Below are 24,486 nucleotides of genomic sequence, written 5' to 3'. Positions count from 1 at the left end.
AAATTCCCCATTGGGGAGAAAAAAAAAAAAAAAAAGAGGAGATACACATTCCCTCCAACCACTGGTTAATAATATACCATTTCATTTCTACTGACTCCTTATTTTACCTGTTGATCTCCTTATCTCCTCTCAACTTGATCTCCAGCATCAATAGTATAAAGACTAGTGCATTTTTTTAATGGATGCTTTCTGCCTTATAAGGGACGTCTGTGTTCCAATTAGTGCTTGAGACAGATTAGATTTACTGCTCCCTTGGCAACGGAAGCACGGTCACACATTTGTCCAATATCCCCTGGTGCCTAAGCTCTTCCTTGCACCTAGCACAATCTGACCTAATAAAGACTGTCTAACACCTTCTCCATTCCCTCCTACAAACAGCAGAAGCAGTTTTTTCCTCTATGAGCCGCTGCATCTTTGTCTCCCCCTACCCCCTCTTTGTTTCACATTTAACCCAGAGAGTTCAAAAGCTTGCATCCTACATCGCAACACTTCAGGTGGGTCCTAAGAAAGGAGTTGTCCTACTGCTGCTTCTCAAAGTTTTTCTAATGGATAACTTTAGCAACTTTCTCCTCCCACACTTCGTGTAGCTCATTATAATGTAGAAGTGTAGGAATCCACCAGTTAAATTCCCTTAGGGAACCCGCCCGATTCCTGTCAATTTCACTTCCAAGAAATCAATTTTTTTTTTAATTCAGAAAAGTGAAATTGACATGAATGTCTGCCTAATCTGCAGCTAAAGTCGCCCAAGTACCACATATGGTAGATTTTGCCCCAGGCAAAAAAGAGGAATTTCAATGGGGCCATAGACCCATTGCTAAGAAAAGACGATTCTGGAAGCAGAGCACAAGGAAAGAACCCAACCAACAATGGAATCATGCAGCGGTTTCACTGGACCTCTGGGTTGGACTGCTTTAAAAGAGAAAGAGCTTGTGGGTTCTATCCTCTCCAATATATCCATGCTGGCTGTACCTTGAGAATATCCTTGATGATCTTCTTTTCATCGTGGAAGCGTGCCTTGAGGTCTTCCACATAGAATTTAAACAGGTCTAGAGGAGTGGAACCTGGAGGGGGTAGAAGAACAGAGGCACCAGAGCGCATCGTGAGCAACTTCCACCAGAAGGGCAAATAAGATTCTAGTTTTCAAACTGCATTCCACTGGAGCCCTCGTTTTCCTTGGAAGCTTCTCGGGGGTCCTCAGTAAGATCAGCAAGTGGCAGACAAGCTTCCCTGATAGACAGCTCACCCACCCAATGCTAATCTTCCCTAGCAGTGTACAGAAGCAAGAGCATGTCCAGAACACACTACACAGCTCAAGTGGTGGGAACAGCAAGGCCTGAAGACAGTGCTCTGTATTAACTTGAGACACTCAAACATGCTCCAGCCTCCTCTACCACGCAGAGATTCAAGCGCTGCGCAGATGACCCATCCGGTGGGGAAAGACAGCAGGCCCAAGTGCGCTGGCCTTGCCCTCTGCCTCTTCACAGTCATCTGCACAGTGAGAATGCCCAGGGGCAGTGCCCCCTCCCCGTGATCAACAGTGTTTTCCAAGCACTGGAGAGGGCATACATGTTTGCACTGTTCAGACAACTTGGCAGGGCCAGCACCCTTGCGGGCACTCTCCCTCACTGTGTGGTGAGTCAATGCAAGGATGGGTCGTTTGTACACGGCTTTGGCAATGGGCACTGGGGGCTCCAAAGAAAACAACTCAGGGTGGAAAATGTCCCCTCAAGATAGAGTGAAAACCACTGAAATGAAACATACACAGATATATACATTAAAACACAGGGAGCTGCCTTAAACTTGAGGCAGGGCAACAGCCTGCCTGTCCCAGAGCTCTCTTTCCAGGCTCCACGACCTCGGGCCCTGATCTTTCTAAGCCCTACTGTCTGAGATGTTTTAACTGGAAACTCTGATGACTGAATCTGGGACCTTCAACATGGCAGTGATGCTTCTTGGGCATGTTACAGACCCCCCAGGAGAGTCCTAGCTCTCAGAAGCTCCTGGCTGCAGCCATGGGACCTGATGATTAAAGGGTTGGGGAGCACCACCCCTATGGGGAAAGGGTAAAGAATCTGGGGCTTTTCAGTGAGAGAAAGCTGACTCAGGGGAGCATTCTACAGGTTTATATAATTGTGCATGCAATGGACAAAGTGGGGAGAGAGTGCTTTTCCCTCCTCTTCCATACAGATTCGAGACAGACAACATGAACCACTTCTTCACTCCACAATCAATTACTGCGCAGTGCACTGCCAGTGGATGTAGTGATGACCATGAGCCCAGATGGCTTTAAAAGGGGGTTAGGTTGATAAGGGGATCGGTTCGTCAGTGGCTACCGGCCATAGAGACTAAAAGGAACCTTCATACCCACGGGCAGTAAACCTCTGAATACCAGTGCTAGGAGGCAACACCATGCAGATCTGACGGCTTTGCTCCCTGAATGGTCGGAACGTTCCATTACGTCATACCAGCTCAACCAGTGGCTGTCAGAAGCTTCATAATGGAAGATAAATTTGTTCCACCCTTCTGGAATGTGTCCCCCCCCCCCCCAATCCCCAAATGCGTAGCTTGGTGTTCACACCATGCTGGACTTTCTGATCTCTCTTTACAGTCACGAGATTATGCGAGATATTCTGACTCCTTCTGCTGAAAGCGAGAGGCAGTACTGACAGAAGGGAGCGAGGGAAGGAGGTTCCCGCCCAGCAGCTGCTTACCAGGCTGACCCAACATGTTGGCAAAGCGTCTGTCAGTGCTGAGCGAGGGGTACAGCTCCATCCAGGTGGACATGGAGTGCAGGCGCCCACTTTCATGAAGCTCGTCCAAGAAGGCCTGAGCAAGAAGCAGCCTGGTTATTCTACGATAGAGTGAGAGAGATCGGGGAGTCAGCCCCTCCCCCATTCCCGGGCACTGCCAAGGAGGCCACGTGCCCGTTACAAGGCCCTGATTCCCACCTCCCCTGCACACCATCCCAACACTCTTCATGGGGGGGGGGGGGGAGGTGTCTTTTTTAAGGCCCCTTCCGGCAAAGCTTTCTAGAAAAGGTTTAGAGAAGCCTCTACGATGAACATTTAAGGTAAAAGTTAACCCACATGCATGCCGCAAACCTGTGGAAGCAAAGGAAATGAATGTGGTCCTAGCTAGGCACCAAATGTCAGCTTCTTGACAATTCTGGCTATCGTCTTACAAAACAAACCAGCAAGTTTCCAGACATTATTGATAAGAAAATATACTTCAATGGGAGCAGGCACTTAACATCCTGCCTCTGTCTACTGGAAATCTCATCCAGCAACTCCTCCAGTTTCTGAGGTGTCACCTAAATTTTCACAGGTGCTTTCCACCTAGTCTAGCAACTTGTTGGTTTTCATATAGAAAATAATAATTAAAAAAGCTGGCATTCTCAGGAACCACAGCCCTGTGCTGGGCACAATATTCTTCTCTGCTTGTTCCATAGGTGCCCAGAGACACAGCGTCCTCCGCCCTCCCCAAAGAGAACCACTGGCCAGGGCTGTTGCTTTGCTATGCAAAAACCAACTCTGCCCTCACTGGATACGTGGTTGCCAAGCGGCTCTTGTCACCTGGATGATCTGTGACTCATTTATCCCCACCTGATGGGGATAAATAAATAAAGCAGGTGGAGGTAAATGAAACACCGGGCAGTGCAGAGCTCACAAGGCCTCCGGACAGCGGCTCAGAGTTTCTCTAGAGACGGCCCTCTTAGCCCAGGGCTGCTGCCGCTGATACCTGAAAGGCCTCCCTGTTCTTGCGCTGCTGGCGTCTCTCTCGCAGGCGGCCACGCTCCCGCTCTTCCTCCTCCTCCCTTTCCAGGGTCCGGATGTGTTCCTCAAAGCAGATCAAGGCATCCTCCTTGTCCATGTCTGAAAGAGGCAGAAGGGGGAGGGGTCCAAGTTGAGCTGGGTGCCGAAAAGCCGATGGGCACAGGGAGCGTTCAGACGCTTCTGGACGGAAAGGGAACAGGCTTTGCCTCAGGCAGGTAGGACAGGAGTCTTCCCTCATGGCTGACAGTCAGCCCAGTCTACTGATCCAGCTCTGTCCTTCCTCTGATGTTTGGGGTTTTCCCCAGCACTGCTGACACTCTTTAACCTCCAGAACCTTAAGGATTCAACCCCCCCCTTTTTTTTAAGTGAAAGCAAAGATACACAATACCAGTTTCTGTTCTTATGTGAGGCAATAACAGATTTGCAGTGGGGTCGCTATGCTCATGTGAGGGGGCAAATTATGCTGTATTTGAGGACCTGGGCATAGGGCCCAGAAGACTGTGAGGCGATGGGAAATGGTCACGGGCTGTGTATTTGGTGGCTGGGACAGGTCTTCCAGATTCATTGACAGCAACGCCCTCATTCCAAAACATCCAGGGATCAAGCCGTTCCCTTCGACACATGTACATGCACATGCCCCCTCCAGTCACTGCACGCTTGCCGGTGTCGTAAGATCCCACCCACACTGTGACGGTGGTGTCGGCATCGATGCTACCCTGCTCAGCAGCACTTGTCCGCAGAGTCCGAGAGACCCATCCCGCGTCTGCTGTGGCCCCTTGGTTAAGGCATGTTCTCTCTGTCTCAGTTCCCCATCTGGAAAATGGGGATAATAATGACCTACCTCACAGGGGTGTTATGAGGGCAGACTCAATAAAGGACCACAGAGAGCTCACTGCAAATTGAAAAGGCTTATAGAAATGATCAAATGTAGCAGGAGAAACAGATGGAGGACGGTCAACCGAACTGGCTATGTCCTAGCAAGACTGTGAACTGCTGCAAGAAAATTCTGCACGAAAAGGGTGAATTCTGTGATCTGCATTGAATGATGCAGTCTTTCATAAAGGCCGCAGAGAATACATCCTGCTTGTCATGGGGTCTGGGAGGGGAAGGGGAAAGAATTAAACCCAGCTCCTTGGCCACTAGAAACCCTTTTCCCCCCCCCCCCCCCCCGGTGTGCTTCTGAAATTTCATCAGACATTGTCCACATACTGTCTTTGCTTCTTTAAGGATCAGAAGCATCATTTTTAACAAAATCAAAAGGAAAACTAAAGCTGAGATTCTTGGGAAGTGGCACCCTTCCTGCACCCAATACAAAACCACGACCACAAAACCAACACAGAGCCCTACAGATCATAGCAGTGTGAGTGTGCTCATTTGCGCACTGAACTCCATCGTGTCCCTTCAGCTCCAGAACTGTGACCTGGGCGGGAGAGTGGCTGTAGAACTGGGGAGGGAGGGAGGGAGCTGGGGCAACGGGAAGGTGGAAGGCGCCTCACTTTGCAGGTCCTCATCCTCGGCAAAGCTGGGGTTGTCCATCAGGTACTGCTGGGCCTCGGACCAGGTGGTCTGGAAGCTGACGCGGCTCATGCTGTCCAGGATGCTCTTCAGAGCCTGGATATTCCTCTTGCGCAGCTGCTTGGAATGCTCCTAGGTGGGTGGCAGGGGACAGCGTTGGGGCCAGCTCCCATCCCAGCAGTGCAGGACTCCTGGGTTCCTATCCCCAAGCTCTGGGTTGACTTGTGAGTTACATGTATTGGGATGGCAAGGGGGACAACGGGAAATCCAAGCCCACTCACAAATTACCCCACCTTTGCCCTTGCTCATATTTACCTTCTCCTTCTTTGCCAAGAAAAAGAGAACATCATCATAGATCTCCTTGCGGTCACGCTCTGGCACCATGGCCCAGACTTCCAGCTCCCCAAACATCTGCTCTGCTTTCCTGTGTTGGTGTGTGGGGGGGGGGGAGGGAATAAAACATGCTGTCGGGGGTGAGGGGAGAGAATACTGCTGCTGCAGTGAGGTCAACACGAGATCACTGAGAGCAGGACAAGAAGAGCACATGGATATGTCCTACAAAGCATGCACATAAAACCACTCTGGCACATGTGCAACCATGAGAGTTCAGACAGATTTTTGTACTGCCTCTAATGTGCCATTTTCACAACATGATTATTTAGCATAGATACAATAAGTCAAATTCTTTCCCTTTCATACAATACAACAACACAGTAAAGTGGAATTTAAAAAGTTTAAATAAACATTTAATGTATGTCAAGCTCTTTGACCACATGGAAGTGTAATACAAATGCTATCATACAACAACCTTAGAAAGTAGATGGGTATTATTGTTATTATTATTACTGCAAATGAGGCAAAGAGGGATTTGTTATGATATTCAGGCTCAAGACTTCCTGATTTGGGCTGCTTTCACACATGTTGGACAAAGCACTTCAGTGACTGCAACTTGCAAACGATTGCTAAAATGCGTTGAAAGCACATTATCCAGCCTGTGATAAAAGCCGCTTGGTCAGATCAGCCTCTTAACCATGAATCCACAGGAGCAAATGATCTTAAATGTGAAACTACAAAACTCAGTTTAATTTATTAAAAGGTTATTAACATTAAAAATAAGTTATGAAAACCCACAAGGAACTGTTGAGAAATGCCAGGTAGTGGCTACAAATCAAGTCTTCCTAAATCTGTTGCAGAAAGAAGTCCAGTTTACCCTTATAGAGATTTAATTTGTAAATCATAAATTAGCTGTCTCTGTGGGGGGTTTTGTTAGTAACTTTTACTGGATCAAACTGAGTTTTCAAGTACTGCATTGCAGACTGTTGCATATTTCCTTAATACTGTATTTTTGCAGTATTATTTCAATATATAATAGAGTGAATTGATTTGCTTTAATTTATCCGTGTTATTGGATCAACTCTCTTTGGACCTAAAATTTGATTTTTAATTTTTTTTGCGAAGAGCATCAGGGAGTCTGGAGCACGATACCAGGGCCTCAGGGCCTAAAATTGGGACTCAGGCATGATAGCTACCATGATAGGGATGCCAGACCCCCCCGGTGGGGGTCTCCTGCTGCCAGGCCCCACCCAAAATTACCCCCCGCAGGGAAGAACGCCCAGCATTTCAGCGACATGCCTACGTGACATAGGCACATCACATAGGCTCTCATTTTGGGGCAAAAACTAGGGTAGAAGTTAATTCTACTATAGAGTTTTACCCAAAAACAAGAGTGTAACCCCCTGACACCCCCAATGTGCCTACATCACTTCCTGGTCATGTAGGCACATCACTGAAATGCTGGGTGTTCCTCCCTGCTCGCAGTATTTCCCCCCCCCCCATCCCCTGCTGGCTATTCAGAGGGACCCGGCAACCCTACACAATAAACTTTGTGCACTTAAGCCTCAGAGACCTTAGAAGGGAATGAGGATATCTAACATCAGCCTCTGTGATTGACAGCCAGTATGAAGCCTTTGGATTGGCCAGGCTTGCGATGAATACTAGAGACCCGTCTTCTGACAAGGCCTAGTCAAAAAAACAGTATCTTTCGTCTGCTGTGATTCAAACTTGCAGTTACCCAGCATTCCCAGCTACAACTCAAGCCTCAACAACTGATGCTTAAGCTGGAAAATGCACCTGCTTAGCTCAGGTATGGCCCATCCACAAAACCAGACTGGCCTCTGACAGGGAACTTAACACTACCCACTGATTGGCTGCTGGGTGGGGATTTGAATCTGGTTCTGCTTTAGGGTTACCAAACTCCATTTGAGATCTGGAAATCTCCCAGAATTACAACTGATTTCCAGACTACAGAGATCAGTTCCCCAAGAGGAAAGGGCAGCTTCAGGGGGTGGACTCCATAGCATTACATGCTGGCTAAACTTTCTCCCCAAACTGCCGTTTGTAGGCACCACCCCCAAATCTCCAAGAACTTCCCAAGCCAGATACTGGCAAACCCTGCTTCCTAGTCCAATGCTCTGACGGTTATACCACATTGGTTTCTGGTTCATTTCTAGCAAGGCTGTCCAGACAGGACCCAAGCCTCTCCATTTCCCACAATCAAGCCAGTTGCGAGCATGGTGCTCTCTACCTGTAGCGGGTGGTGGAGCTCATTTTGCTGTGCTGTTCCAAGAAGCGCTGCAGCTCCTCTTTGGCCTCCTTCGCCCGGAGACGGGCCTCCTCTTTCTCCTCCTTGTCCCGCTGGGCCTTGTAGGCGTTGAATGCCTGCTTCTTCTCACTCAGCTTCGGCAAGGCACTGGGTGCAGAGCAGAGGACCACGGCTGATGCTCAAGGGCTTGTGCCCTTGGCAAGGAGCAAGAGAGAGCAAGGGGCAAAAGGAACGGCTATTTCCAGCACTGTGGGGAAGCACTTAGGGCCAGACCTAGACATGCTCTGTTTACAAGACCTGGGTCTGGGAAGCCCAACTCTGTCTCCCAGCAGCCATACAGCAGCTGCGGGGAATGTTTGCTAAAAATATAAAGGAATGCTGCCGGGGGGGGGGGGGGCGCTCCCATCTTCCTTCCCCGCCCCCAGCCATTTCCCCGTGCTGAATGGCACTGGGGGTGGGAGACAGTTCCCCCTTTTCTGCTGCTCCATGGGAAGCATTCTGTGCACGTGGAGCAATAAAAAAGGAGAAATAAGTCCTCACCCACCCTGTTTCGGCAGAGGAAAACTGCTGGGGAGGGGGGGCAGGAGCCCCTTCTGCCTGCACGGTGGTGTTCCAAGCCCAAATGGGCTCTCCTTTGTTTTTTAACAAACATTCCCTGCAGCTGGTGTGTGGCTGCGGGGAGCCCTAGATGGGTGGCCTGGACCCAGCTCTTTGGAAAAGAGCACTTCAGTCTGGGCCTTACAGCGCCATCCTAAGCAGAGCAACAGCCCCATAAGCGCCTCGAAGCCAATGACCTGGAAGATGCAACTCTGCTCAGGACAGCACTGTCTGAAACCGTGACTGCTACAGACTGGGGCTACCATGACAAGGTAGGGCAAAGAGGGCACCAACATCCATCGGGTGAGAACCATACCTGAACCGTGGATCATTACTAATGAGTTTCATGGCCTGCTCCCACGATGCGCTTGCTGGGACACCCTGGAACCAGGAAACAACAGTATTCAACCAGGACACTGGCACAAATGCCTCAGTGCTCTGGTCTCACAGCCAGTTCATACAATTAGCAGAACTAAGCATTAACATTCTTACCATTGCAGGGGACAGTGCTCCTCCCTGATGTGCTGTTCTTCCAGGTGTAAGGAGAGGTGGGTTTTTTTAAAAAAGGGAGAGCATTCATATCCTTCATTCCCCCCCCCCCCCCCCAAAAGCAATTTAGTCCAGGAAAAGCTTTTACCACTCAGTTGTAGAGCTTGCAGGAACTGACCCACATTCTTGGTAGGAAAACTTATGATCCTCCACCAGCCTTTCCCTCCTGCCCTGAACCTTTCAGTACCTTGTCTTTGAGCAGCTCCTTAAAAGCATATTTGGCTTCTTCCTTGCTGCTCCAGGTGTTGCTGATGCCTTGATCTTCCTCGTCTCTCCGTCCAGGACCACAACTGGGCAGGGAAAAACAAGCATGTTGCATGGGCCAGGCTGGGGGGAGTCAGAGGGCCATCGTGGCCGCAACCGTGAGATCTGTGCACTTTGCCGACATCCCTACAATCTCAAGAGTGCTTCATGGGCCTCCTGGGGAACCCAGGCAACAACTGCGACAATGGAGCCAAAGCCCCAGTGCTGGAGATGCTGGTGCCCGATCCAGTATCTCTCAAATCTACTGAGCTTCCTTCTAAATTTGTTCTTGTGTTCTGGAGCACTCTGAAACTCCAACTGTGTGAAAGTTTATGCTTGTCCTCGAGTACGCGAGCCTGTTGTGCTAAAGCTGGGCCCTTCCACCTCACTCCCCCTGTCTGGAAACTGTACCCCCAAAGGACAGGAACAAACGAGCCTCCTTCCTCCAATTACCCTTTCTACAATCCTTGCTTAGAGCCACTCTACACCCAATGCAGGTAGCAGTGGCAGAATTCTGGTCAACCCACTACAGTCTCTAGGATGTGTGTTTCATACTCTACAGTTCCCTTCCCCTTGGAATGGGGATGGGGCTCAACGATAAACCATCTGCTTTGCATGCAGAAGCCTGCCACTTAAAAGGAGATCTGGCAGCGGATCCTGGAGAGCTACTACCAGGCAAAGTAAACAGTCCTGTTCTTTATAGACCAATGGCTGGACTCAGAATAAGGCAGCTTCGGGGGTCCTTAAAAAGTTTCCCAAGCATAGATGTAGCTTAGCACAAGCTGGTTGAAGCTTCTCACTCTTTCTAATATGTAGCTTTACAACATTCAGGGAATTCCTTATATCCATTCAAAAATATCACTCTCTACTGCCTTCTAAAGTGGCTAAACCACTTTAGAACAGTCAGGATTTTACCACCTCGGCCTATCAATTCATCCTGCATCATGCACAGAACAGTGGCACACACTTTGCAGCTTGGAAAGAATCACATTTGCATCTATGATCAACCAGAAGAGCCACATTTACTTTAATCTTTGGCAGGGAGCCTCACAGCGTATCTGTTCCTCCGGTGGTGGCTGTTTCAAGGTGGGAAACACCTGCTGACCAGAAGCCCTATTAGGCAAGGGCCTTGCCCACTTTCCTGAAATATGGGTAGGCACCACAATGGGGAACAGTGCTCAGAAGAGTGAGGCGTGACCTGTCAAAGAGCCACATGTGACTCCTGAGCCACTGTGAGCATCACAGTGGTATAGAAGAATGTGGGGACAAGCCGCTCCAGCTGCTGCTTGCCTTTCAGTCACAGCATGTAACCCCCAGAATTACCTCTACCTCCTCCCTTATGTTTTATGATCCCCCCCATGGAAGTGGGGATCCTGGGCTACATGTTGAGAACCCAGGGTTTAATCCACACCTCCCTTAACCCCTCCTCCTGTCACCTGATTATAGCTTCCTCCTCAACTGCAGGAGGAACCCCCTCGATGCCTGAGGTCTCCTGTCCTTCAACGCCACCGGTCCCTTCCGTGTCTGACGTGGCAGCAGAAGATGGGCTTGGACTGGCAGGACCTGACAAAGGGGTCTCATGCAGCTGCTGCCTTCTGCATAGAGATAAAAGGCCAGAGCCCTGAGGACTTTGCACCGGTGGGGGGGAAACACACACAAACAAACACACAAAAGATGAATGGTTTTGCCATCAGCATAGAACAAAGAAAAGTTGCCCAATTTCAGCTATGTTCGCTAATTTTGCACAATTATTCTCCCCCCCACCCCCCCTCCGGAAGCAGCATGCATTTTTTTTCATCAAGGAAGCAGAAAAGGCTGAGAAAAAGTAGCTAGTACCATAAATGAAGCAATGGGGGCACACATTATTTCCATGGTTTCAACATTTCTGGAAATCTTACATCTCTAGCTATAGCCCAGCGGTCTAGCACAGGCTCTGTATGCAGAAAGTTTCAGGTTCAGCTCCTGGCATCTCCAATCCAAAAGTATCTCAGGCAGCAAGTGTTAGAGAAGACCTTTGCCTGAGACCCTGGACAGTCATAAGAGCAGAGAATACTGAACCAGGTGGACCAGTGGTCTGCCTCGGTATAAGGCAGATTTGTATATTCATGTATATTCAGGAGCTACACACAGAAGTCTCAGCCCTCGACTACCAAAAGTCTGGTGTAGCCCCAGTTAGCCATGGGGTAATTTCAGGCTTCTTGACATAACCTTAAAGGCTCGAAGCTTGGTTTCTGTTTTTAACTTTACAAGTATCTTTCAAAGCACTGCCTCCTCCCCTATGTTTTATGATCCCCCGTAGGACAACATACAGAGCCTTCAAAAAGATGGTTCAGCATCTAGCTGAGGCTGGAACCAAAAGCAAAACAATAGTTCATCACCACTCTAGTCTTATTTCCATTTGTCAGTCCTCTCGGCAATGTCTGTGCTATGCCTGCACGTACGTTTTTCTCCCCCCCCCCTTCCTCCAGGGACTTACTCCAAATCCTCTTCCTCCTCCTTGATCAGCGCTGGGGAAACAAAGGCAGCCAGGGTTACCAGAGTTAATATTTAAAGGTCGGCAAGGCTTACCTCCACCCCACAGTCCCAAACCTTATCACTTGTTGACTGCCAGGAACTCTCACCTTCGATATCATCAAGCTCACGGGGCCGGGTCCAACGCGACTCCTTGCTCTGAGAGTTGTAGTAATAGGGCTTCCCCGTCTCTGAGCGGTACTCCCGCCAGGGGCAGCGTGAAAGCAAGAGCTGAAGGGGCAGTGAAACAAAGGCTTGAGTTGCAGGGAGCTGGGGACCATGAATCCAGGGTTCTACCTACCCTCTTCCCAACTCTGGAAACAGAAAGAGGTCTAGTTATTAATTTACTTATTAATTTACTTCATTTATACTCTGCCTTCCTCCCCAATAGGGACCCAAAGCAGATTACATCATTCTCCTCACCTCCATTTTCTCTTTGCAACAGCCTTGGAAGGTAGGTTAGGCCAATGGTATGGCTTCACTTCTGGAGAAAACCCAGAATCTCAACATAAGTTAGGAAAACCCAGAAGTGACACCGGTCCTCTCTAGGAATTGCCAGAAACTCTGTGGTGTTACCGTAGAGTTTCTCTCTATTCCTAGAGTGGCATGATGTCACTTCTGGGTTTTCCCCAGAAGTGATGTCATACCGTTGGCTCAAAGGCCTTTTTTTTTTTTTTAATCCCCACTGCCATGGGAAATGGGAGTTGGGGGCTGACAACCCTGAGGTGACAGGCTGTGACTGGATTAAGCTCCTATAGCAGAGTGGGGATTCAGAATCTGAGCATCCCAGATCCTAGTCTGACACTCTAAGCACTATACCACACTATCTCACAGTCAGTTAAGTTTGTGGTAAGGTTCCAAGAAAAGCCTGCACATTCTTTTTTATTATACTGCCAATATGTTACCTATTTAAATCTATAGCTATCTACCATGTTTTCATCCTGCCCTTCCTCCAAGGAGCTCAGAGTGGCAGACGTGCATCTAGTGCAGTGGTCTCCAGTCCATGGGCTGGAACCTGCCAGGGGGTCAGAGAGCCCTCGGTCACAGTCCCCTATAGAATGGTTCCTTTTTTCCACTCTTTGGAAGGGCCAGTTGCTGCAGTGCACGTGCAAAGAGCAAGGGTACTGCACCCTGTGCCTCTCTTTGTATGCATGCCAAGAGGAATCACCGGGAAGCAAGGCGAGGTCTCTCAGTGGTAGAGAGGATTTCTCTTTAACGTATCAGGTCTAGAGGTTTTTCCTCTCCCTGCCATAAGATTCTGAGGACACCTGCTGGCGGCTCAGTGGGTCCCTGCTGCCACCTGGGGGTTAAAGGTGGGTCCCAGGCCTGGAAATACCAACAGTATATTTCACCGTGATCCTGCTTTTCCTCCAAGCAGCTCAAGGCGGCATAAATTATTCCGCCTTCCCCATTTTATCCTCACAACAACACTGTGTGGTAAGTTAGGCAGAGAGAGAACGACTAGCACAGCATCACCCACCTGCTGTAAATCAATAGACTGAGGACCTTACAGCTTCATCAATATACATGCACGGCATATGGACGACAACTGCGCATGGACTTGTTCTTAGATATCTGGAAATCTTTTATAGAAACTTTTTCCGTGGATCTACTGCCACTGTTGTTATATTTTTGCTTCTACTTTTTTTAATTAGTTGCTGGATTTTGAGTTTTCCCCCCCTTTCCTGTTCCTCTTTTCTGCTATTTTTGAAATAAAAAACATAGCCCAACATCACCCATGGAAAAGGGAGACAGAATTTGAATCTAGGTCTCACTACTCCCAATCCAAAACTCTGTTCACCATCCTGTTACTCTTCAGGGCGACCAAGAATCAGAACACAAGACAGGGCTATGCAGATAGTAGGAGGCTCTGCCTTTTTAGTAAATGGAGACCCCAGGAGTACAGGGCAAGTTCAGCTTCTACCCCGATGACAGTGCACCCTTTCTTGGTCTCCCAAAGACAGTAATGGTCTTCATTTACTCCCATGGGGAAGAGTAAAAGGCTGCATTGGGAGACAGCACTGTAATAAATGTAAAACTTGCATTTTACCCCTGACACCAGGTGATTCAGACACCGGGATTATGCATCAGAGTACAAAACTGTTTACGTAGGTTGACACCATGCACCAGTGTAGGATCCTTGCAAACTCCCTTACTGAATACACATGCTGCCAATGCCAGTAGTGATGACAGGGATTTTTCTCATGTTCAAATACCACTGGAGATTTAACTAGTTATATGCTTCTCCGTGGAGATGAATCTCAACATGTCAAATAGACCCTTCGTTGCTACGGTATCTCTGACCAGCTGCTGTTTGCGCATTAGTGTCAAACATAACTCAACAGTGGGTGAGCACTCCAGATGTATACTGTAGCCACATGGCCAAGGCTAGCCGGGGATCTCACCTCTGCCTTGGACTTGAGTTCATCTGGCTTTTCCCAACTTGATTGTTTGGTTTCAGAATTGTAGTAGTAAATGCGCCCATCGGGGGCTCTATGCTCACTCCAGGCAGGCTTCTAAGAGACAAAGGAGGGGGGGGGAAGGACTTCAGAGCAGGACTGGGACTAAACCCGCCTTGCAGAGCTCCCACACGTCATGAAACGGCTCCGTGCAAGAGCAGAAACTGGTTCTGAGCACAGCATTCAGCATGCCATGAATATCAGCTTCCACTTGGGGGGAAATATTACAAGCAAGGTTCTAACACTGCAGTCCTAAGCAGAGCTACACCATCCTAGGCTCACCCAGTTCAGTGGACTGAGAAGGGCTTAGGATGGCACACTAACCCATACAGTTGTGAAAGCCAGCTTCAGCAACAAGGGAGGAAATCTCATAAGGCGGAGCAAAGGGGGTTGGCTGAGTATGATTTCCTATCATCAGGGGGCGGGGCTTCAGGATCCTCCATAACAGGCAGTTACCTTCCAGCCTGCGTCCAGCACTGGAGAGCCACTGACAATCACGTTCTGTTGCACAGCACCCATCAATGGATTCGGGATCTGATGGGTGGAGGAGCAAAGGACGTGAAACTGGTGAAACAGCCCTATAGGGAGTGAGGCTGGAGTCTTAGGGCAAAATCTGGAGAACCCGCTTAGCTCTACAATTCCTGAACTGTATACTATGAGAAATATATTTAGTGAAGAATTAAAAGCGCCAATAAACCACAAAGTGTCCATCCACGCAGTATGTTCCCCACTATGCTCCTGCAGGATTCACTGATCTCTCCTGGCCTCATTCCAATCAGTTTCCACTACAGGCAGGTGATTCTGCTGTGCCTCTCTTCACCAGGCTGCACCATGTCCTTTCTCCCGGTGCAGAAATGCAGTATAATTATCTCAAAGGAGCCTCGAAGAGGCTGCCTGTTGCATCTCTTCCTCAGTTACTAACTGAATCCTCTGGGAGTGGTTTCTTCCAATCTAAAAGCATGCCCAGAACACTGACTCATACAGAAACACAAAGGATGGACTACTCTGAAGATAAGCAAGCCTTACTCTTAGACAATCTAAAGGTAAGCCTTTCAGGAGGGAAAAATGAAGCCCACTTCCATTATTCATTTACAAAAGGAAGTCCCCTTAGCTATCAAAAACACTACCTTAGCTGAACTGGCTGCCAAGATGAAATTGCAAAACAAAAGACCAGAGAGCAGGAAGAAATAAAGTTGTGGCTTCCAGACTTAATTTTGACTTGCAGGGAAAGCAATGTTAATTTTAATCCCCTACTGGAGAGCACCTTCTCAGTTTTATCTGATGCTGACTGGGAAGCATACAGTTCCTCACACCATAGAGAGATGTGCCGCTCCCTATCATCCACACTTCAGGAACTAGCTAATAGGTGCCCCAAACACACTCCACATGATAATCAAATTGGTATCCATTGCTCTAGATTTTCCCAGCAAAAGACTAAGACAAAGACTGTATTCTGAGTCCCAGGAGTATGAAACATCCTTTCACCAGAAATGTATCCTTGGGAGAATGCATCTGGATTCCCCACATCAGAACAACACCTGTTATATGTGCAGAAGGCACATTCTGGAGGACGCATAGCCAGTTACTCACCACAGGGGCCACCTGGGTCACAGAGGCTGCAAAACAAGAGACCAGAGATCAGGAAGAGATACAGTTGTAGCCTAAGAGGGGTCTGACAGAGAAAAACTTGCTGCAAAATGTGGAGGCAAAAGAAGATGTAGTGAGGCTGCATTCATACATATCGGGCATTTGTTGCACACAGAAATCATTTGCAACTGAATTTTCTTGCATGGACACAACGCTCCAGGAGGTGAACTACTGCTATAACACTACCATAGTGCAGTATTCAGTGATGCCTAAATGTAGCCCAAGGCGGCTTCCAGATGGCAACAATTCTCTATCTAGTTCTCATGCAGAGGCAATGGAGTGTCCATAAGGCAGTTTTCCCAGAACTTGCCTTGCTTCAGCCCCCATAGCTCCCCCCCCCATATTATTATGCTATGGTGATCTAGAAATTGCTGGGTTTTATTTAAAAAGCCTCCAGAGAGCCACGGGGGGGGGGGGGGGCAGGATCGGGAGGGCCGGGGGGGGGGGGGGGGGGGCAGGAACGGCAGCCATTGGAGGCAGGCATAGGAAAATGGTGCCTGTGTGGGTAGGACCATCAAAAATGCCCATCTTCTCATACACCTGGCATATAACATGCCTTGACTAAAAATTCCCCACTCATATCACATCAGATTTGGGAAAGACTGCTGCAAAAAAGGGGAAATACAAAAAGTGGATTAGTACGTGTTGTACAGATGCTCAAAAAAAACAAAACAAAACCCACTCTGGTATGGATGCCAAACTGGAGTGAAACTTTCTTGTGGAAGCAATCTAAGACTGATGGCTTAATGACCAAGAGGTTCCATGCTTTCAGGAGACCAGGTCAGATTCCCTACAAAGGGCAATGAGGGGAGGGAAAGGCGTTTGCAGGAAGAATCCGAGTTCACCTAGCATTTAGTGGGAGGCTACCATCTTTATGCACATCTGGCAAACATTCAACAGGTGCTGCTTTGCCCCTCACTGAATCACCACATTGGGAAAGATTTTTGGCTACAGAAGATACACAGACCTCTTTTATACATAAAGGGAGGTGGCATGCAGGATTTCTCACAGAAAACTCTTGATCCAGATACACCCTAAATACAGTCATCAAACTGTCTGTTAGGACACTCACCACTGGATGGGTCGGTCACAGGAGCTGCCTGTTACAAAGAAATAAGAATGAGATCAAGGGCTCAGTTCTCTCCACAAATGGAGATAATTACATCTTGCATCCATCATCACACCCTGTTTCTCCAGCTGAACCACCTCGGAGCCTATTAAAAAGGCCCCAAGCTTGTCAGCCTACAGAACTCCCCTTCGGTTTGATTAGTCAGTCAAGAGACTGACTGATGATTCTTCTTCTGTCTAAGAATATAAGAAGTTGCTGGCTAGGATCAGAAACAGAAGCTCCCAGGATCCCTGTCCATTCCAACCTACGAGATCACATTCTCTTTTCAGAAACGGAGGTCCTTGTTTGGATGATCTATCCAGCCCAGCAGTTCCAAATGGATTTTCCAAAGTGGTCCAGACAAATAAATTCTGCTTTCATTCTAGACCCATTCCCCCCCCCTCAAGTTTGCCAATGTTCTTCAGTAACCGCTGATCCTGTGCCTTTAACAACAGCTTTAACCATGGTTATTTGCAATTCCAGAGGGGTTGCCATGTTAGTCTGCAGCAGCAACGATAAACAGGAGTAACATCTTACCATTTTATTTCAGCATACGTTTTCATGGACTAAAGTTCAGTCTTCAGGTCTTCAATGACTCAGATCCCAGGGAGGATTTTTGTGAGCAAATGGGGGGGGGAGCAGTTTTTGCCAACTAGAGCTGAACCAGTGCAATCCTAAATGGAGTTGCTCCCTTCTAAGACCATTGACTTCAATGGACTTACAAAGATGTAACTCTGCTTAGGATTGTACTGCGAGATGCCACAAGATTCCAGTCATGGGCAAATGATGCCCCTAACCTACTGAAGCCAAGAAACACACAGGAACTGGGAGGCAGGCAGGCAGGCGTGTAGGCCGGATTCCATGCCACAGTCCAAAGGAGTCCTTTCCAAGGTACACGGACAAGCTCCTGTTGTCTGCACCAACTGTGGCACCCATGGCACAAGTTGACCACCCATGCCTGATTCTAATCCCCAAACCACTGCTCCTGCCAGGCACTCACCGCTCCAGAGACAGAAACAGGGCCAGCTGGCACCCCAGGCATCATCATTCCAGGAAGCATAGGTGGCACCATTGTGGAAATCTGTGGGCACAAAGAAGCCAAGGTTACTACAGGGACTATCGAAGAGGTGAACAGCTGGACAGAGGTACTGAGGATGAAAGTTACCTGTCCCATGGGTGGAGGTCCAGGCATGGGTGGGATCATTGGTGGAGGTGGCATCATGCCTGGGGGCATGGGTGGCATGGGTGGCGGGCGTGGACCCATTGGGGGCAGCCCCATTGGGGGGAACGGTGGTGGAATCCCAGGAGGAGGCATCTAAGTGAGAGAAAGAGAAAGAGAGAGAATAGGTACCCAGTGTACCCAGAGCAGCTGCCAGCAGCAAGTCTTGGATCTCTCTCTCTGAGGCAGGAAGGAACTAGGCCAACGTTAACCAGAAACAGACAACACTATTGTAAGATAACCCCAAAGCAGCATCACACATCAAAAGATATGGAAAGATTAGTTGGATCCTCCAGAGCATTTCCACAAAAAATTAAATTATATTATCATATGGCACTGTTTGTAGAATAGCCAGGAGATCCTTAGATTGTCTGGGAGCTGCAAGTTCTAGCTCTTGTTGTTGTGCAGTGGTGAGCTAGACTTGTTTTGTTTTGTTAGGGGCCAAGAGAGCTCTGAAAGAGCTGTGACTGGCCCAAAGTCACCCAGCTGGCTTCATGTGGAGGAGTCAAATCGAACCTGGTTCTCCAGATTACAGTCCAGCGCTCTTAACCACTACACCAAACTGGCTCTCCTAGCATTTCCACAGACAGATGGTTTTCCACTTCTCCTGCAGCCTAGAAATGCAGTTTCATTAGAAGGGGAGGCTGTCATGCACGTAGAAACCATTCTGTCCATGAAAACACTCTAGCAGATCCAAGCCTCTGTGTGTGTGTGTTCTCTAGGAATGGATAACTCGTAAGCTCACATACATCTCTGGAGCTCCAGCTCATGTTTACAGAACACAACATAATCTCCAACCCAAGCTCAAGGAAAATACAGGCAGACAACCAGGCTCTGAATTCCTCCCAAAGTTCTGCCAGGGCCTTTTGGACTTCTGTGAAATGCAACCATTCCCTCTTGCTATGACAGGTCCTGCAATGCCTCCCCTTGCAAGTGCCCTGCTAAGCAACACAAAAATCAAAGGATTCTGGTAATGGGTTTGTCTCACACTCAAGAGTCTCCATATTTGGAGTCAGGAAAAAATGTTTCCCCATTTCAATATAGTGCACCTTATTTTGTTTGGGTTCCAAGGCTTGGTTTGTCCACGTGTCTCTTCTTACAGCTCATCTTTTTTTAGTTTTTGTTTTGCCATCAAGTCACAGCCGACTCGTGGTGACCCCATAGGATTTTCAAGCCAAGAGACATTCAGAGGCAGTTTGCCATTGCCTGCCCCTGCATAGTGACCCTGGACTCCCTTGGTGGTCTCCCATCCAAATACTGACCAGGGCCAGCCCTGGTTAGCTTTGAGATCTGACAAGATTGGGCTAGCCTGGGCTATTAGGGCAACAGCTCATCTACAAACAAAATGTCACTTTTATACCCATATAGCTGCCTTGAATTTCCCAAGAATTCTCGGAACTGTCGTTCCGTGAGGGTACTAAGTGTTCTCTTTCAAAGAGAACAGCACTACAGAATCCACTTGGAAGTTCTCCCCATTGAAAAACTGTGTAAGAATACTGCGTAAGAACACTGATGCACTGCTGCGTAATTTCCGTTCGTTTCAATGGGCCATTGAAATTTCAAGGCCATTATGTGCCGTGCCTGTAGTGGAGGAGACATGTCCACAGGCTACTTTCTCTGCAAGCAGTTTTCTACAGTTCACCTGTTTCTCACTGTGACACACTGTGATCTGAATTGTACAGGTTCAGGGTTAGAGGACTGTCCAGCCTTTTGGACTACATGGCCCTTTAGTGCTTCTCAAATTTAGTACTTTGTTTAGTGCTGACATCTCATACTTTACAATAAAATCAACTGGATTTTGCACACAGTGGCTTATGGCCTATGCGTTTGAAATAAAGGGGCAATTTCTATTGTGGCAAAGTGAAAGAGTTGGGATGGCTGACTTATGGCTGAGGGAATTCCTTGGGGACAGACCATGACTCAGCAGTAGAGCATTTGCTTAGCATGCAGAAGTCTCAGGTTCTACCCTTGGCGTCTCCAGTTAAAAGGATCAGATAGCAGACGATGTGAAAGACCTCTGCCTGAGACCCTGAAGAGCGGCTGCCAGTGTGAGTAGACAATCCTGACCTTGATAGATCAACGGTCTGATTCAGTATACAGTTTCAAATGCTCCTGAGCTACTTTGAAACTTATTCTTAGGTGTGCCTTGCATTGCATCCTTTAGTTGGCAGTACTGCTATGGCTGTACTGACCTCAAAGATTGCAGCAAAACAGCAGCTATTGTAAGTAATTCACCAGAGGAAAGGAAAACTCTTCTGGGGTCACTTTGGCTTCCCAACTAGTACAACAGTGAGGTGGCGACAGATTTGATTAATAGCCTTCCTTCATGTGCTCCTTTATGTCTATCTACACAACTACATGGATGACGACACATACCTACGCACACATCGAGGCAGGCAGGCAGAACTACAGGTTCGGAGAGTACATTTTTAACATTTCCACTACAGTCATGAGTCCTAGTTGAACGTTTTTAACTAATATCATTTTCAGAGTAAAATGTAAAAAGAATAAAGACTTTGGGAACTCCATGGCAACATTTTGGAGACCTTTAGTTGCACACAACTGCTTCAGACTTGATTCAGTTCAATCTGACAATGGCTGACTTCACATCTGTGGACTCAAAGGCAGAGATCAGTAACTTCAACAGCTAAGTACTTCTCTTCAGTGGGAATAAACTGAATTGGTACTGGAGAGAGTACAACAGTTATGTACTTTATGGCCGAAGCTGTAGTGGGAGTAATTTACAATGGCTGGAAGCACAGGTGCAAATGTGACTTCAATTCACTTCCATAAACATACAGCCCAAAACACGTCCAGACACACATTTCATCAACTACACTATAGCATCCTCACACACACATATTTTTGGTGCACAAAAACAATACTCCAGTCACACTCAGCATGCTGTATACAGTTGCACAAGTAGGAGGAACACACTGAAATGTGTTGGATAAGAACTAACTTACAAAGGGAGGAGGAAGAATTGGAAGTGGTGGTGGGGCCGGAGGGTATGAGGCTGGCTGCCCAGGAGGAGGGCCACTGCCTGGGTCTGGAGCCGACTGCGAACAGCAAAAAGAGAGAGACAGTGTAAGTGCAAGGAGAAAAGAGACCTCCAGTTATAACCGCAGTGAAGGGGATGCCTGATGTGGAAGCCAGAGATCGAGAGAATCCATCCCACCTTCCTTCATTTTCTGAGGAGGGACTGGTCAACATTAGAAGCTAGAAGTGCCAAGAGACCACCAGACAAAGATTCCTGTGGGCCCCCTCATACCACTCATTTCCTTCTTCCATTATTAATGGGGCCACTGAACATATACACAGTGAAATCTATACACCTTTATGCTACACACAGGAGGCACCTTGCCCAAGTGAACAGGGGCCCTGGACTGTTGTGCCCTCTTCCCTGAGAAGCCGGGGCTTCTCCGTTTTCAGCTATGGAATGCTGTTCCCTTGGGTATTTGCCTGGTGCTGAGCCTTTCGCATCTTTAATGCCAGGTAAAACCACATTTGTTTGTCCAGACCTTTGGCTGATTTTTAACTGTTTCTCTTGCGCACTTTTTGTATATAGCCAATGGTCTTATGTTTTTGAGTTACTGGATTTCTCATTTTTAATATTTTGCTGCTTTTACTTTAGGCTGCTAATTTTGTCCTTTGTTGCTAATGCTCGCTTTGTTTCATTGCAACTTAGATTAAATTTTACTTGTAAGCAACCCCGAGAACCATCTAGTTGAGGGACAGGAAGGATGTAACTGATCAGAACAAAATAAATATAAAAACATGTTGAACTTATAGGTTGTAATGCCGGGAACAAATTCTGATGCAGGCATGAAGAACGCCTGGTATCCTAGGGCAAGTCTGTCTCTTAATCTCCTCCATAGGTGACAGAAATTATCACTCTATAAATATTTCCTTGGTTGATCAGATCATTTGTCCAGCATTCAGCAATGGCCTGCCAGATGCTTCCTGATCCTCAAAAGCAAAGAACAAAGCCCATTCCCTGTTGCTTATGCCCGGAATCAGGTAGTCATAGATACTTCTGTACACAGAGGTGCCAGTTAGCTGTCATCCCATTTAGCTGGGCTACATGAATGTGTCTATTTCTTTTTAAAAAGTAAACAAGTGGCCATCCCTATATTTTGGGCGGTGAATACCATATGTTATTGTGAGGAGACAAGTGATTCCTCTCAAGTCCTAATATTATGATGAAAGGGAGAATTTTCTTCTGCCCATATTATAGAAACCCTTGTCATCTCTCCCTTTAGTCAAACAAAACAGTTCTAAATGTTTTAGCATTTCCTGGTAGAGAAGAAGAACCATCCTAGGGAACAATTCAGTTGGCCTTTTGTCTATGATGAATGGATGATGGCTATGTTTTACAAGTTGTCTGAATCCCTGGGTACATACAGATATGTGAAGATAGAAATGCTTGGGGTGAATTTGACAGTTACCAGAGTGGCTACATGCAGAGATGGAATTATAAATCAATGTCTACATTTCAAGAGAACAGTAATATTTGGAAAGTATTTACAAATAATGTATTTTTTTTCTACATAAGGCAATGCCAACATTGGGAAAAGGCCAGTGAGTGGAATATGAAAAGGGCTAATTCAAAGGAAGGAAGGGAAAGTCAAGTTGAATTGCTCTCTTGTATAAATGAGTTGCAGGAACTCAATGGATAAACGTAGCTCCCAATCTATTGGATTGATGGCTCCCATCTAAGGCTGGGTATGACTATGAAGTTTCTAACATGGAAGTATAGCAGTATTTTAACAGTACACCACTTTTCTTGCTGATCATGCATGTTTTTCCTGTAGCTGTCAGCTCATACTAGGATTAACTATTGGAGAAACTGCGATTGCATAAGGTTTTTCTTTTATCTTTGACAGCTAATTAAAACAGTAACAGAAATATTATTTATTGCCTTTTAATAGAGATTAAAAGTTAAGTTTGGCCTTCTTATCTTGCTTTAGAAAAGATAATGAGCACATAGCAGATGTACCTCTTTGATTATCTAATCAATAGTTAAGAACCAATAAGTTATGTAGATGATAATTACATGTTTAAGTTAGAAGATTTTTAGCATAAGATATTATTGCTATTTTTCTCTAAAAATGCATGGATGTGATAAGTAAATCAGATTTCTCTGCATGGAACCCTCACAACGGACTAAAGTGAGATTTCTATGTGTGTGTGACTTAAGTTTGTAGACAATTCCTAAAAGCTGTTTAAGACAATAACTTGAAAGCTAGTTTGCTTTAAATTTCTTCTATACTTTCTTCTACAGATTTTTTTGCATTATCCATGTGCAGGTGAGCATCCTTACATGAAACCTTCCACATGCCCTACTGTGGAGATGTATGCTTATGTGTACACAATATATACATGCATTAAAGAGCTGCATATTTGTATGGATACAAATGCATCAGCAAGCTATGGTGCTACTGCTCATCTTTCTATGAACTCATTAGCATGTACCCAGCATGCATGAAGCAAAAAAGTCTCCTGTTCACATGAGCCCTGAATTGTTTGCATGCAAGTGTAGATGAGACAGCTAATCTGGTGCAAGAGGCAATGTGCTAGATTTAGATGTGGGAGACACAGGTGAAAACTGCTGCTCAACCATAGAACCCACTGGGTGGGTTAGGATGATATTGATTCAAACTCAACCTAGTTTAGCCTGGGTCAATTAAAACAAGGCAAAGGATATGATTAATTGCACTTTAAAATGAAATCTACACGGGTTTTATGGGTGCATCCCCGGTAGGCTTTTGCCCATGTGCAGTTAATGTACCTCTAATGCACCTGTATAGACCTGGATGCTTTTGCATTGGGGCAAGGTGTCCTGGACTCCAGAACATGCATCTTGTGGCTGTTTCCACTGAGGAGGATGCCTCGCCATCAACGCTCCTCAGCCCAGGCCTCTTCCTACCCCCCTTTCCTCCCCACTGCTTAGGGGACTCCAACAAAAAAAGCCGCGGGGGTGGGGGAGAGATACCGATTATTCCCCGTTCATGCAGAGACTGGGGAGAAATGTGGCTCAGGACCGGTTTATGTCCTCCGGCCCCCATATACAAGCTTCTAACGTGCCGAGCTCACACACGCGCCCCTCCGCCCCCGAACCCATCTCCGCCCCGGATCTTCGGAGGAGGGGGAATAACAAAGCAGCAGACATTACCATGGCCGAGCCTCGGATCTGCTGGGCCTGCGGGCGGGCGGGCAGCTCGGCCCACCCGGCAGTAAGGGCGGCTGCGATTGGAGGAGGC

General features: G+C 47.3%; 1 protein-coding gene across 1 annotated transcript in view; it reads right to left on the bottom strand.

Annotated features, from left to right (window-relative positions):
• PRPF40B (pre-mRNA processing factor 40 homolog B) overlaps positions 1 to 24,441 on the bottom strand; it is a 37,108-nt gene extending 12,667 nt beyond the window's left edge. The window contains exons 1-18 of the mRNA XM_015423644.1: positions 24,399 to 24,441; positions 21,190 to 21,282; positions 18,170 to 18,319; positions 18,005 to 18,085; positions 16,969 to 16,996; positions 15,840 to 15,865; positions 14,196 to 14,306; positions 11,901 to 12,021; positions 11,756 to 11,786; positions 10,716 to 10,874; positions 9,224 to 9,326; positions 8,804 to 8,868; positions 7,873 to 8,037; positions 5,604 to 5,712; positions 5,270 to 5,420; positions 3,739 to 3,872; positions 2,712 to 2,826; positions 970 to 1,061 (exon numbers count right to left, since the gene is read on the bottom strand). Of these exons, the coding sequence (XP_015279130.1) occupies positions 970 to 1,061; positions 2,712 to 2,826; positions 3,739 to 3,872; positions 5,270 to 5,420; positions 5,604 to 5,712; positions 7,873 to 8,037; positions 8,804 to 8,868; positions 9,224 to 9,326; positions 10,716 to 10,874; positions 11,756 to 11,786; positions 11,901 to 12,021; positions 14,196 to 14,306; positions 15,840 to 15,865; positions 16,969 to 16,996; positions 18,005 to 18,085; positions 18,170 to 18,319; positions 21,190 to 21,282; positions 24,399 to 24,401 (1,737 nt within the window). The 5' untranslated portion in view covers positions 24,402 to 24,441. The remainder of the gene's footprint in view (positions 1 to 969; positions 1,062 to 2,711; positions 2,827 to 3,738; positions 3,873 to 5,269; positions 5,421 to 5,603; positions 5,713 to 7,872; positions 8,038 to 8,803; positions 8,869 to 9,223; positions 9,327 to 10,715; positions 10,875 to 11,755; positions 11,787 to 11,900; positions 12,022 to 14,195; positions 14,307 to 15,839; positions 15,866 to 16,968; positions 16,997 to 18,004; positions 18,086 to 18,169; positions 18,320 to 21,189; positions 21,283 to 24,398) is intronic.
• Positions 24,442 to 24,486: the final 45 nt, after the last annotated feature.

This window comes from Gekko japonicus, unplaced genomic scaffold (assembly GCF_001447785.1).
Source record: "Gekko japonicus isolate JY-2015 unplaced genomic scaffold, Gekko_japonicus_V1.1 scaffold33, whole genome shotgun sequence".
Taxonomy (NCBI): Eukaryota; Metazoa; Chordata; class Lepidosauria; order Squamata; family Gekkonidae; genus Gekko; species Gekko japonicus.
Note: the sequence above shows the minus strand (reverse complement) of the source record. Positions and strands in the feature narration are given on the sequence as shown.